This window comes from Nerophis ophidion, linkage group LG01 (assembly GCF_033978795.1).
Source record: "Nerophis ophidion isolate RoL-2023_Sa linkage group LG01, RoL_Noph_v1.0, whole genome shotgun sequence".
NCBI lineage: Eukaryota > Metazoa > Chordata > Actinopteri > Syngnathiformes > Syngnathidae > Nerophis > Nerophis ophidion.
Window position 1 is genome coordinate 89,667,346 of NC_084611.1, and position 13,990 is coordinate 89,681,335.

A 13,990-nucleotide genomic window follows, 5' to 3' on the forward strand; every position below is an offset into this window, starting at 1 on the left:
GGGGGGGGGGGGGGGGGGAATTGGAAGACGTAGAACTGGATGGGGTGTTTGTGTAGTAGTCCATGGGTGCGTGCCTAAAAATCGCTGCGCTGGGCATCGTGGCCTTTTGCCCATATTTGCCAACCTTGAGACCTCCGGGGGTGAGGTGCATGTGTGTGTGGGGCGGCGGGGTTTGGTGGTAGCGGGGGTGTATATTTTAGTTCGGAAGAGTTAAGACTGCAAGGGATTCTGGGTATTTGTTCTGTTGTGTTTATGTTGTGTTACGGTGCGGATGTTCTCCTGTAGCCCGGAAGAGTTAGGGCTGCAAGGGACTCTGGGTATTTGTTCTGTTGTGTTCATGTTGTGTTACGGTGCAGATGTTCTACCGTAGCCCATAAGAGTTAAAGCTGCAAGGGATTCTGGGTATTTGTTCTGTTGTGTTACGGTGCGGATGTTCTCCCGTAGCCCGAAAGAGTTAAAGCTGCAATGGATTCTGGGTATTTGTTCTGTTGTGTTCATGTTGTGTTACGGTGCAGATGTTCTACCGTAGCCCAGAAGAGTTAAAGCTGCAAGGGATTCTGGGTATTTGTTCTGGTGTGTTACGGTGCGGATGTTCTCCCGTAGCCCGGAAGAGTTAAAGCTGCAAGGGATTCTGGGTATTTGTCTGTTGTGTTCATGTTGTGTTACGGTGCAGATGTTCTACCGTAGCCCGGAAGAGTTAAAGCTGCAAGGGATTCTGGGTATTTGTCCTGTTGTGTTTATGTTGTGTTACGGTGCGGATGTTCTCCCGTAGCCCGGAAGAGTTAAAGCTGCAAGGGATTCTGGGTATTTGTTCTGTTGTGCTACGGTGCGGATGTCCTCCCGTAGCCCGGAAGAGTTAAAGCTGCAAGGGATTCTGGGTATTTGTTCTGTTGTTACGGTGCGGATGTTCTCCCGTAGCCCGGAAGAGTTAAAGCTGCAAGGGATTCTGGGTATTTGTTCTGTTGTGCTTATGTTGTGTTACGGTGCAGATGTTCTACCGTAGCCCGGAAGAGTTAAAGCTGCAAGGGATTCTGGGTATTTGTTCTGTTGTATTACGGTGTGGATGTTCTCCCGTAGCCCGGAAGAGTTAAAGCTGCAAAGGATTCTGGGTATTTGTTCTGTTGTGTTTATGTTGTGTTACGGTGCGGATGTTCTCCCATAGCCCGGAAGAGTTAGGGCTGCAATGGATTCTGGGGATTTGTTCTGTTGTGTTTATGTTGTGTTACCGCCCGGATGTTCTCCCGTAACCCGGAAGAGTTAGGACTGCAAGGGATTATGGGTATTTGTTCTGTTGTGTTTATGTTGTGTTACGGTGCGGATGTTCTCCCGTAGCCCGGAAGAGTTAAGGCTGCAAGGGATTCTGGGGATTTGTTCTGTTGTGTTTATGTTGTGTTACCCCCCGGATGTTCTCCCGTAACCCGGAAGAGTTAGGGCTGCAAGGGATTCTGGGGATTTGTTCTGTTGTGTTTATGTTGTGTTACGGTGCGGATGTTCTCCTGTAGCCCGGAAGAGTTAGGGCTGCAAGGGACTCTGGGTATTTGTTCTGTTGTGTTCATGTTGTGTTACGGTGCAGATGTTCTACCGTAGCCCATAAGAGTTAAAGCTGCAAGGGATTCTGGGTATTTGTTCTGTTGTGTTACGGTGCGGATGTTCTCCCGTAGCCCGAAAGAGTTAAAGCTGCAATGGATTCTGGGTATTTGTTCTGTTGTGTTCATGTTGTGTTACGGTGCAGATGTTCTACCGTAGCCCGGAAGAGTTAAAGCTGCAAGGGATTCTGGGTATTTGTTCTGGTGTGTTACGGTGCGGATGTTCTCCCGTAGCCCGGAAGAGTTAAAGCTGCAAGGGATTCTGGGTATTTGTCTGTTGTGATCATGTTGTGTTACGGTGCAGATGTTCTACCGTAGCCCGGAAGAGTTAAAGCTGCAAGGGATTCTGGGTATTTGTCCTGTTGTGTTTATGTTGTGTTACGGTGCGGATGTTCTCCCGTAGCCCGGAAGAGTTAAAGCTGCAAGGGATTCTGGGTATTTGTTCTGTTGTGCTACGGTGCGGATGTCCTCCCGTAGCCCGGAAGAGTTAAAGCTGCAAGGGATTCTGGGTATTTGTTCTGTTGTTACGGTGCGGATGTTCTCCCGTAGCCCGGAAGAGTTAAAGCTGCAAGGGATTCTGGGTATTTGTTCTGTTGTGCTTATGTTGTGTTACGGTGCAGATGTTCTACCGTAGCCCGGAAGAGTTAAAGCTGCAAGGGATTCTGGGTATTTGTTCTGTTGTGCTACGGTGTGGATGTTCTCCCGTAGCCCGGAAGAGTTAAAGCTGCAAAGGATTCTGGGTATTTGTTCTGTTGTGTTTATGTTGTGTTACGGTGCGGATGTTCTCCCATAGCCCGGAAGAGTTAGGGCTGCAATGGATTCTGGGGATTTGTTCTGTTGTGTTTATGTTGTGTTACCGCCCGGATGTTCTCCCGTAACCCGGAAGAGTTAGGACTGCAAGGGATTATGGGTATTTGTTCTGTTGTGTTTATGTTGTGTTACGGTGCGGATGTTCTCCCGTAGCCCGGAAGAGTTAAGGCTGCAAGGGATTCTGGGGATTTGTTCTGTTGTGTTTATGTTGTGTTACCCCCCGGATGTTCTCCCGTAACCCGGAAGAGTTAGGGCTGCAAGGGATTCTGGGGATTTGTTCTGTTGTGTTTATGTTGTGTTACAGTGCGGATGTTCTCCCGTAGCCCGGAAGAGTTAGGGCTGTAAGGGATTCTGGGGATTTGTTCTGTTGTGTTTATGTTGTGCTAAGGTGCGGATGTTCTCCAGAAATGTGTTTGTCGTTCTTGTTTGGTGTGGGTTTACAGTGTGGCGCATATTTGTAACAGTGATAAAGTGGTTTATACGGCCACCTTCAGTGTGACCTGTATGGCTGTTGACCAAGTATGCGTTTCATTCACTTACGTGTGTTTGTAGAAGCCACGTACAACCTGGCACCTGGCAACGACAGGTGGTAGAGGACACTAAAGGCAGTGCCATCATGGCACGCCCACAATATTGTAATCCGGGTGAAAATCAGGAGAATTCCGGGAGAATGGTTGCCCCGGGAGATTTTCGGGAGGGGCGGCAAAATGCGGGAGTCTCCCGGAAAAATCGGGAGAGTTGGCAAGTACGGTTGCCTTCCTCCGAGGTTGTCACGTGATGTTGTGACGTGTCTGGTCAGCTAAACAGTTTTTTGCGCTGTCTTCCTGCTCATAGTACCATGCAGACACCGCCATCTGCAGTCCAACCTCTTTAGGTCTGTGGTCCTAAAGATTTCGGTTTCTGAGGCGGCTCATGACAACGCCCTAGCTCTCATTGGACTTCAGGAGGGTGGCGACTTCCTTCTTGTCCAACTTGACACGGGCCGGCATGGCAGCACGGCTGGGGAAGACAAGAGCCTGGGTGCAATCCCTGGTTCCTCAGTGAACACTTGGCTGCGTCCGCCTTCTTTGACGATCACGTTCCACTTAGAGGTGAAGAAGTGAATGGCAACGGCCATCGAGAAGGTAAAAGACACTGAACAGCGGCCCGGGCGGATCGTCCTAAACCTCTACATCAAAGAGCTGGAGCAGAAAACTGAAACAGACTTCGGCATGACATCCCTTCGAGCGACTTGCGATTGACATGTCTTTCTTGGAGTCAGACCCAACTACCTGGTAGAGCGCAGACAACGTTCAGGCGAGGCGAGGAATCGCTGTCATGCATAAGGTCAGCCTGGTACTCAACAAAGACTGTAGTACTTGCTGCGAGTGGTCAAGCGTCAACGCAAAGAACTGAGAATACCCGAGGCCGCCATGGACTATGAAGGGTGTGATTTTGTGTGCCGCCCTAGCCTTTATTTTAAAATCTGTACTGAAGCCTGTTTTAACAAAACTGTGGGCATACACAATATCTGGCTCGGGGCGGGTCAGAGTCCAGGACTTAAGAACTTTTGAAGAGCGAGGGTTTGAGCGTCTCTTCTCTCAAAAGTGGAGCAAACCAGCGAAGGAGATGATTTATATTCTTCATAAACACAAATTACCCCCAGAACATCAGTCAAAAATCCCTTCTGCAACATTTAAGGAGTTTCACGTTTAGGGTTTGTACTTTTTATTTTTGGCAGGAGTCAACCACGTCCACATGAAAACGTCAGGTGCCTGCCACAGCAACAGGTGGTGCCTTGATCACTAGTGCTAAGACCAGGTCGGCCAATCCGAGTCGTGTGTGGAAAAGACACATGAGCGGGTCAAGCAGTCAGCTGATCACAGTTGTGTTCTCCGACCAGACATCGGATCTTCCTCCACCAAGTCTCTGACAGCTTCTTGATCTTGTCTGGGGTCTTCCTCTTCAAGGTGAGTTTCTGCGGCCGCACGTCGCCGCCGTCTTGTGTCTGACGGACGCTGGCAAAAATGGCTGAGTCGAACGCCTCCTTGAGGTTCTTCTGGGTCAGGGCCGAGCACTCGGCAAAGCCCGCGGCGCCCAGCTCCTGGGCCAGCTGCCGGCCTTCCTCCGAGTCCACCGGCCGCTCCCGGTTCTGGGCCAGTTGTATGAGCACCTGGACGTCCTCCCGCAGGTCCAGCTGGGTCCCCACGAGGACCAGCGGCGCGCCGGGACAGTGCTGGCGGATCTCGGGCACCCACCTGTGGGTCAGGTTGCGGAAGGAATCGGGTCGGACCACGCTGTAGCACAGCAGGAAGACGTCGGCGTTTTTGTAGCAGAGAGGACGGAGACGATCCAGCTCGTCCTGAAACACGGAAGACGGACTGCATCAGGATTGTTAGAGCCCAACCACCATCTCGGATGAGAGCAGCCTCGCAATGAAAATGCTACGTCTGATGACAAACTGGATCCGAACTGGATCGGAACTTGTGGTTTCTAAAGCTTCTGATTTTCACTCATTAATGACATCTTCAATGTTTGGATTCTGGACAATTTTACAGAGAACGGAATCATCTAAAAGAGCAAAGTAGTTGTCGTCACACCCTGGAGGAGGTAATCAAGGCTCATCAATCGCGGGGAGGGGGAAAAACTGATCACTGATGACTTACATTGATCGCTCCATCATCAACTCCCCATTTCTAGAAGGCACACAGACAGAAAGAACATAAAATATTACACAAATATATGTACATATATACATACATACATATATGTATATATGCGTACATTTACTTGTCAGAATAATTGTAATCAAGTTATCACTAAACTTTGTGTTTCAATGAGTTCCCAGCGAGAAGACAAAAGCTGTCGTTAATCCTACCAAGCCTGTAAAACCCCACTGGGTAGGATGGGAAGCGACATGAAGGTGTTCAGTTTCTTTCATCTATTGTAATCAACAGAAAGATTTTGTGTCGACCCCAGAACTTCAAAGTGAAGAGGAAGCCGGCCGGATCTGACTCCCCCTACTGTTTTACGACGTTTTCTTTGAACTGTTTACAACCCTTTCTTTGAACTGTTCTTTGACCAAAGGCAGCGGCTGTTTATGACCCACATCCCTTAGAAACAGCTGTTGGCCGGTACAGCTCGGTTGGTAGAGAGGCCGTGCCAGCGACTTGAGGGTTGCAAGTTCGATTCCCGCTTCTGCCAACCTAGTCACTGCCGTTGTGTCCTCGGTCAAGACACTTTACCCACCTGCTCCCAGTGCCACCCACACTGGTTTAAATGTAACTTAGATATTGGGTTTCACTATGTAAAGCGCTTTGAGTCACTAGAGAAAATGCGCTATATAAATATCATTCACTTCACTTCACTTCACTGTCGCCATGTAATCAGGTAAAGTCCAAATAAAAAAGTGGGCGTACAATTTTCCGCCAGAGCGTGATGGAGACTATGCGAGAGTACAGCCCAGACGTCTCTCCTCAATTGAGCCAAATTTAATTCTGTCTCTGTTTAATTGCTTGCTTTTTGTCTCGTTTAATAGATGTCATCAGTGTTTGAACCTGACAATACTGTACGCATGTATATATATATATATCTACATACATATACAGTATGTATACCTACATATATATTTGTATGAGTACACCTGCTCATGGCTCACCTGTCCAGCCGTGTCGCAAAGTTGCAGCCTGACCGGCGTCCCGTCCACCGCCACCACCACTGAGGAGACACAACGGAAAATTCTATATGAGCAGTTTTCCATCCATGCATTTTCTACCGCTTGTCCTTCTCGGGATTCGTAGGGGGTCGGGGGTGGCCGGAGCCTATCCCAGCTGCACTTGGGCGGGAGGCGGGGGACACCCTGGACAAGGGGGGCGGAGTACACCATGGACAAGGAGGGCGGGGGACACCCTGGAAAAGGGGGGGGGCGGAGTACACCATGGACAAGGAAGGCGGGGGACACCCTGGACAAGGGGGGGTGGAGTACACCATGGACAAGGAAGGCGGGAGACACCCTGGACAAGGGGGGGGGGAGTACACCATGGACAAGGGGGGCGGAGTACACCATGGACAAGGGGGGAGGAGTACACCATGGACAAGGAAGGCGGGAGACACCCTGGACAAGGGGAGGGGGAGTACACCATGGACAGGGGGGGCGGAGTACACCATGGACAAGGGGGGAGGAGTACACCATGGACAAGGAAGGCGGGGGACACCCTGGACAAGAGGGGGTGGAGTACACCATGGACAAGGAAGGCGGGGGACACCCTGGACAAGGGGGGGGGGGGAGTACACCATGGACAAGGGGGGCGGAGTACACCATGGACAAGGGGGGTCGGAGTACACCATGGACAAGGAAGGCGGGGGATACCCTGGACAAGGGGGGCGGAGTACACCATGGACAAGGAAGGCGGGGGATACCCTGGACAACGGGGGGGGGAGTACACCATGGACAAGGAGGGCGGGGGACACCCTGGAAAAGGGGGGGCGGAGTACACCATGGACAAGGAAGGCGGGGGACACCCTGGACAAGGGGGGGTGGAGTACACCATGGACAAGGAAGGCGGGAGACACCCTGGACAAGGGGAGGGGGAGTACACCATGGACAGGGGGGGCGGAGTACACCATGGACAAGGGGGGAGGAGTACACCATGGACAAGGAAGGCGGGGGACACCCTGGACAAGAGGGGGTGGAGTACACCATGGACAAGGAAGGCGGGGGACACCCTGGACAAGGGGGGGGGGGGAGTACACCATGGACAAGGGGGGCGGAGTACACCATGGACAAGGGGGGTCGGAGTACACCATGGACAAGGAAGGCGGGGGATACCCTGGACAAGGGGGGCGGAGTACACCATGGACAAGGAAGGCGGGGGATACCCTGGACAACGGGGGGGGGCGTACACCATAGACAAGGAAGGCGGTGGACACCCTGGACAAGGGGGGCGGAGTACACCATGGAGAAGGAAGGCGGGGGACACCCTGGACAAGGGGGGCGGAGTACACCATGGACAAGGAAGGCGGGGGACACCCTGGACAAGGGGGGGCGGAGTACACCATGGACAAGGAAGGTGGGGACACCCTGGACAAGGGGGGGCGGAGTACACCATGGACAAGGAAGGCGGGGTACATGGCAGGACCAACGCAGACAGACATTTGCACACTTTCTGTATTTCTAACAACAATTCCCTTTATTGTTATTACTAATATTATTATTGCTACAATTTGTTATTGCTACAATTTGATTACTACTAGTATTTTCATCACGACGCCTACTATTACTACTATTATTACTATTACCATCATCATGCCGGTGACAAATTATTATTGTTATATTATTATTATTACTACCACATTATCATTAATATAACAACTACTACTCCTCTCTGAGCTGCAACCTTATCGTGGTAGAGGAGTTTGCGTGTCCCAATGATCCTAGGAGCTATGTTGTCCGGGGGCATAAAGCCCCCTGGTAGGGTCTCCCAAGGCAAACAGGTTCTAGGTCAGGGATCAGACAAAGAGCAGCTCGAAGACCTTTATGAAGATGAAAAACCATGGACCCAGATTTCCCTCGCCCGGACGCGGGTCACCGGGGCCCCCCTCTGGAGCCAGACCCGGAGGTGGGGCACGATGGCGAGCGCCTGGTGGCCGGGCCTGTTCCCATGGGGCCCGGCCGGGCACAGCCCGAAGAGGCAACGTGGGTCACCCCTCCAATGGGCTCACCACCCATAGCAGGGGCCATAGAGGTCGGGTGCATTGTGAGCTGGGCGACAGCCGAAGGCAGGGCACTTGGCGGTCCGATCCTCGGCTACAGAAGCTAGCTCTTGGGACGTGGAACGTCACGTCACTGGGGGGGAAGGAGCCTGAGCTAGTGCGCGAAGTCGAGAAATTCCGGCTGGATATAGTTGGACTCACTTCGACGCACAGCAAGGGCTCTGGAACCACTTCTCTCGAGAGGGATTGGACCCTCTTCCACTCTGGCGTTGCCGGCAGTGAGAGGCGACGGGCTGGGGTGGCAATTCTTGTTTCCCCCCGGCTCAAAGCCTGTACGTTGGAGTTCAACCCGGTGGACGAAAGGGTAGCCTCCCTCCGCCTTCGGGTGGGGGGACGGGTCCTGACTGTTGTTTGTGCTTATGCACCAAACAGCAGTTCAGAGTACCCACCCTTTTTGGGAACACTCGAGGGAGTACTGGAAAGTGCTCCCCCGGGTGATTCCCTTGTCCTACTGGGAGACTTCAACGCTCACGTTGGCAACGACAGTGAAACCTGGAGAGGCGTGATTGGGAAGAATGGCCGCCCGGATCTGAACCCGAGTGGTGTTTTGTTATTGGACTTTTGTGCTCGTCACAGTTTGTCGATAACAAACACCATGTTCAAACATAAGGGTGTCCATATGTGCACTTGGCACCAGGATACCCTTGGCCGCAGTTCCATGATCGACTTTGTAGTTGTGTCATCGGATTTGCGGCCTCATGTTTTGGACACTCGGGTGAAGAGAGGGGCGGAGCTTTCTACCGATCACCACCTGGTGGTGAGTTGGCTGCGATGGTGGGGGAGGATGCCGGACAGACCTGGGAGGCCCAAACGCATTGTGAGGGTCTGCTGGGAACGTCTGGCAGAGTCTCCTGTCAGACAAAGTTTCAATTCCCACCTCCGGAAGAACTTTGAACATGTCACGAGGTAGATGCTGGACATTGAGTCCGAGTGGACCATGTTCCGCACCTCTATTGTCGAGGCGGCAGATCGGAGCTGTGGCTCTTGAGGGTGCATGGGAGTTTGCCCAACCAGTCTACATGTGCTTTGTGGACTTGGAGAAGGCATTCGACCGTGTCCCTCGGGAAGTCCTGTGGGGAGTGCTCAGAGAGTATGGGGTATCGGACTGTCTTATTGTGGCGGTCCGTTCCCTGTACGATCAGTGCCAGAGCTTGGTTCGCATTGCCGGCAGTAAGTCGAACACATTTCCAGTGAGGGTTGGACTCCGCCAAGGCTGTCCTTTGTCACCGATTCTGTTCATAACTTTTATGGACAGAATTTCTAGGCGCAGTCAAGGCGTTGAGGGGTTCCGGTTTGGTAACCGCAGGATTAGGTCTCTGCTTTTTGCAGATGATGTGGTCCTGATGGCTTCATCTGACCGGGATCTTCAGCTCTCGCTGGATCGGTTCGCAGCAGAGTGTGAAGCGACCGGAATGAGAATCAGCACCTCCAAATCCGAGTCCATGGTTCTCGCCCGGAAAAGGGTGGAGTGCCATCTCCGGGTTGGGGAGGAGACCCTGCCCCAAGTGGAGGAGTTCAAGTACCTAGGAGTCTTGTTCACGAGTGAGGGAAGAGTGGATCGTGAGATCGACAGGCGGATCGGTGCGGCGTCTTCAGTAATGCGGACGTTGTACCGATCCGTTGTGGTGAAGAAGGAGCTGAGCCGGAAGGCAAAGCTCTCAATTTACCGGTCGATCTACGTTCCCATCCTCACCTATGGTCATGAGCTTTGGGTCATGACCGAAAGGATAAGATCACGGGTACAAGCGGCCGAAATGAGTTTCCTCCGCCGTGTGGCGGGTCTCTCCCTTAGAGATAGGGTGAGAAGCTCTGCCATCCGGGAGGAACTCAAAGTAAAGCCGCTGCTCCTCCACATCGAGAGGAGCCAGATGAGGTGGTTCGGGCATCTGGTCAGGATGCCACCCGAACGCCTCCCTAGGGAGGTGTTTAGGGCACGTCCAACCGGTAGGAGGCCACGGGGAAGACCCAGGACACGTTGGGAAGACTATGTCTCCCGGCTGGCCTGGGAACGCCTCGGGATCCCCCGGGAAGAGCTAGACGAAGTGGCTGGGGAGAGGGAAGTCTGGGTTTCCCTGCTTAGGCTGTTGCCCCCGCGACCCGACCTCGGATAAGCGGAAGATGATGGATGGATGGATGGATAACAACTACTACTAAAATTATTATTATTACTACGACTGATATTGTTCATGCTATAATCATTACTACTACGACTACTATTACTAGTATTATTATTACTATCATTATTTTTACCACCATTATTATTATTATTTTGATTGCTATTACTATCATTATGACTATTATCAATATTATTATTACTACTGTTATTACTGTTATTATTATTAGTATTATTATGCACAAGATAATAATGTAGCTGCACAAACAGTGAATAATGTCAAAGTGCTAAAGTCTCGTTGCCAACTGCAAAATTCGCCTACGGAGCTCCAGCGGCAGTTCACCCTCACTGTGCCCGGACTGCCCCCTCATATTTCGGGGAGGTCGCAGGAGAAATGCCGGTCTCAATGCTGGGTGTATTCACTTAGAGACCGTCAATAAATTAAAATTGTGTTGAAAAGTATGTTTAAAAAAAAATGTATATCTTCTAAATCGAAGCACCAGACATTCTATTACGAAGTCATATAATTATTCATACTTGATAATATTGTACAGAGCCATTATTCTGTGATATTAACATTTAATGGACTTTATATTATATATTTGATACAATTCATATCTTTAATTTAATGTATAGCTTTAATAAAAAATAAGGGTTGTTGTTTTTTTCCAACAGATTACAAACCACATGACCCAGAAACCTAATTTCACTTAATATTAGTAGTGATATCCTTGTTGTGTAAATGAAAACTTTCTATTTTCAAATTTGAGTTTCACAGGATTTATTGTCAATAGCATCCAGGTCATGTGACCAAACAATGCCATCCGTGTAATATCATGCAAACTTTTTGATTTTCAAATTTAACTGTAATAGAATTTCATGCAAACGTTTAATCTTAGAAATCAGGGTTTCTTTTCAAAAGCATCTACTTCAAGTGACCTAAAAACGTAATTTCCATCATGCACACATTTTTATTTTCAAAATTGACTGTAATAGAATTTTATGTACATTTTTAATATTAAAACTCATGGTTTCGTTTCAACAGATGTGACCTCAAAACTTAAATCCACTTGACATCAGTATTGTTAGCTTTTCAGCATTATGCGTACCTTTTTAGCTCTTAAAATTGACTTTAATAGGATTTTATTTTTTAAAAATGCATATAAAAAATGACAGCTGTTTTTTGATATATATATATACTTAATGTACTTTACGGACGGTGACAAAAAAAAGTACATCAAAACAAACAAAAACAAAATGTAGAAACTGGAATAAAATCACATTATATTACCAAGAAGCGCTTGAAAAAAAAAAATTTTTTGTTATTAAATTTCTTATAAAATGTTAAAAGAAAACACAATTTTTAAAATCGCTTTTTTTTAAAAAAAAATCCTATATAAAAGTCACATTTGAAAATAAAAAGGTGTGCAAGACATTACAAGGCAAACTACGTTTTAATGGGTTTTCAAATTTAAGTGTTTAAGTCACATGCATTTTTAATATTTGAAAAATGCATAAAAACCTTTTGAAACAAAAAAAAATCGAAAATAAGAAAGTGTGCAAGATAATACAAAGCTAGTACTAATAATATCAAGCGGAATTAAGTGTTTAGGTCACATGACCTGGAATCTATTTTAAAAATATTTTTTTATAGACTTGGACAAATGTAATGATCCACAAGGAAATTTGTTATATATATATAAAAAAATATATATTTGTTGCAATATATTTAAAAAAATTGAAAGGGAATAAGCGGTAGAAAATGGATGGATGGATGGAATAAATGATCAATTGTAAAGTAAACGTCCATGTAGAACGTAATAATCTGATTTTTTTTTTATGGAATAATTGTTTTGATTTAGAAGATAATCATGTTTTTTAACCGACTCTTTTCAACACACTGGCACTTTGTTGACGGTCCCTAAATATACACAAGTGTTGACAGCGGCACCTCTCCTGCGAGCTCCCCGCAGAATGCGAGAGCAGCCCGGGCACAGTGAAGGGGATCTCCCGCTGGAGCTGCGGAGGCGGATATCCGACGCCCTTCCTGAAACCAACTTCCCCGCGCGGTTCGTTGCTCCGCAGGACGTGCGGCTGTCTTACCGGTGAAGTTGTCGAAGGCGGTGGGCACGTAGACGGCGGGGTATCCGTTGGTGGTGTAGCTGACCACCAGACTGGTTTTGCCCACCGCGCCGTCCCCGACCAGCACGCAGTTGACCCGGCGCTCCGGGGCGGGGCCCGAGCGGCGCCGCTTCAGGGCCAGCGGGAAGTCGCGGCTCCTGTGGCGGCGAGGCGGCGACAAGGAGACGGCGGCGGGCTCCGAGGCGCGGCGGCGGGGCGTGTGTCCTCCTCCGACGTCCGGGGGGAGCATGGCTGCAGAGGACGAAGACGGCGGGGGAATGAGAGCGTCTTTGCGGGGACAACAGGTGCTGTGCGCGGCCGCGATAAGAAGATTATTGCGCGCTGCAAAGCTCCTCTAAGTGAAGGTGGAAGATCTCACTGACGTCTGCCTTGACCTCTGACCACCACGCTCCTGTCAAATAAACGATCTTTGATCTGTGTTTTGGTGGTGATTCTTCCAAAAAACCGCAAGGCGCTCCTGTCATTTACAAGGATCTATACTTTACAGATCACTCTGCAATAATGCCAGTCAAAGATCCTCTACAGTCCTTGAAAATAGCAGAGCGCTCCTGTCATAGAGGATCTTTGATTATTATATTTTGGGTTGTTTTTTTTGCAAAAGTTCCTTAACAATTGCAGAACCCTCCTGACATATAGAGGATCTTTGGTTAGGGCTTTTGCAGGAGATTCCGAAACATAACCACATCACTCTTGTCAAAGAGAGGATCTTTGACTGGCATTTTTGCAGTAGATCCTTGCAAACAGCACACCACTCTTGTCAAAGAGAGGATCTTTGAACGGCAGAGCGCGCCTGAGAATCTAATTTATGGGGAAAAAAATAACTCTGCTTCTTTTAAGAAACTACTGCAATAATGCCAGTTAAAGATCCTCTACGGATCCTTAAAAACAGCAGAGTGCTCCTGTCATAGAGGATCTTTGATGATTGTTTCTTGGGTTGTTTCTTTTGCAAAAGTTCCTTAACAATTGCAGAAGCCTCCTGACATATAGAGGATCTTTGGTTAGGGTTTTTGCAGGAGATTCCGAAACATAACCACATAACTCTTGTCAAAGAGAGGATCTTTGACTGGCCGTTTTGCAGGAGATTTTTGCAAACAGCACACCACTCTTGTCAAAAAGAGGTCCTTTGAACAGAAGAGTGTTCCTGGGAATCTAATTTCTAAAGATTACTCAGATTTTTTTTTGTAAACTACTGTAATAATGCTGGTCAAAGATCCGTTACAGATCTCTTAAAAACAGCAGAGCGCTTCTGTCATAAAGGATCTTTGATAATCGTTTCTTGGGTTGTTTCTTTTGAAAAATGTCCTTAACTGCAAAGCCCTCCTGACATATAGAGGATCTTTGGTGAGGGTTTTTGCAGGAGATTCCGAGACAAAACCACATCACTCTTGTCAAAGAGAGGATCTTTGACTGGCATTTATGCAGTAGATCATTGCAAACAGCACACCACTCTTGTCAAAGAGAGGATCTTTGAGCGGGAAAGCGCGCCTGAGAATCTAATTTATGGGAAAAAAAATAACTCTGCTTCTTTTAAGAAACTACTGCAATAATGCCAGTCAAAGATCCTCTACGGATCCTTAAAAACAGCAGA

The 13,990-nt window shown here is 48.7% G+C and overlaps 1 protein-coding gene across 1 annotated transcript; it reads right to left on the reverse strand.

Moving 5' to 3' along the window:
* Positions 1-4,086: 4,086 nt before the first annotated feature.
* Positions 4,087-12,787, reverse strand: LOC133561691 (rho-related GTP-binding protein RhoU-like). The gene is made up of 4 exons (XM_061915152.1): positions 12,364-12,787; positions 6,034-6,092; positions 5,042-5,071; positions 4,087-4,737 (listed from the first exon to the last, which is right to left on the reverse strand). The coding sequence occupies exons 1-4, from the start codon at positions 12,629-12,631 to the stop codon at positions 4,240-4,242; spliced, it is 855 nt and encodes a 284-aa protein (XP_061771136.1). The 5' UTR covers positions 12,632-12,787; the 3' UTR covers positions 4,087-4,239.
* Between the last annotated feature and the right edge of the window lie 1,203 nt (positions 12,788-13,990).

Bases quoted from the DNA above. Each gene is read 5' to 3' on its own strand.
- LOC133561691 (XM_061915152.1), bottom strand. From the start codon at position 12,631: ATGCTCCCCCCGGACGTCGGAGGAGGACACACGCCCCGCCGCCGCGCC. The intron at 6,093-12,363 runs GTAAGACAGCCG...GTGTCTCCTCAG, and splicing joins CGCCTTCGACAACTTCACCG to TGGTGGTGGCGGTGGACGGG. The intron at 5,072-6,033 runs GTGAGCCATGAG...TGTGCCTTCTAG, and splicing joins TTTGCGACACGGCTGGACAG to AAATGGGGAGTTGATGATGG.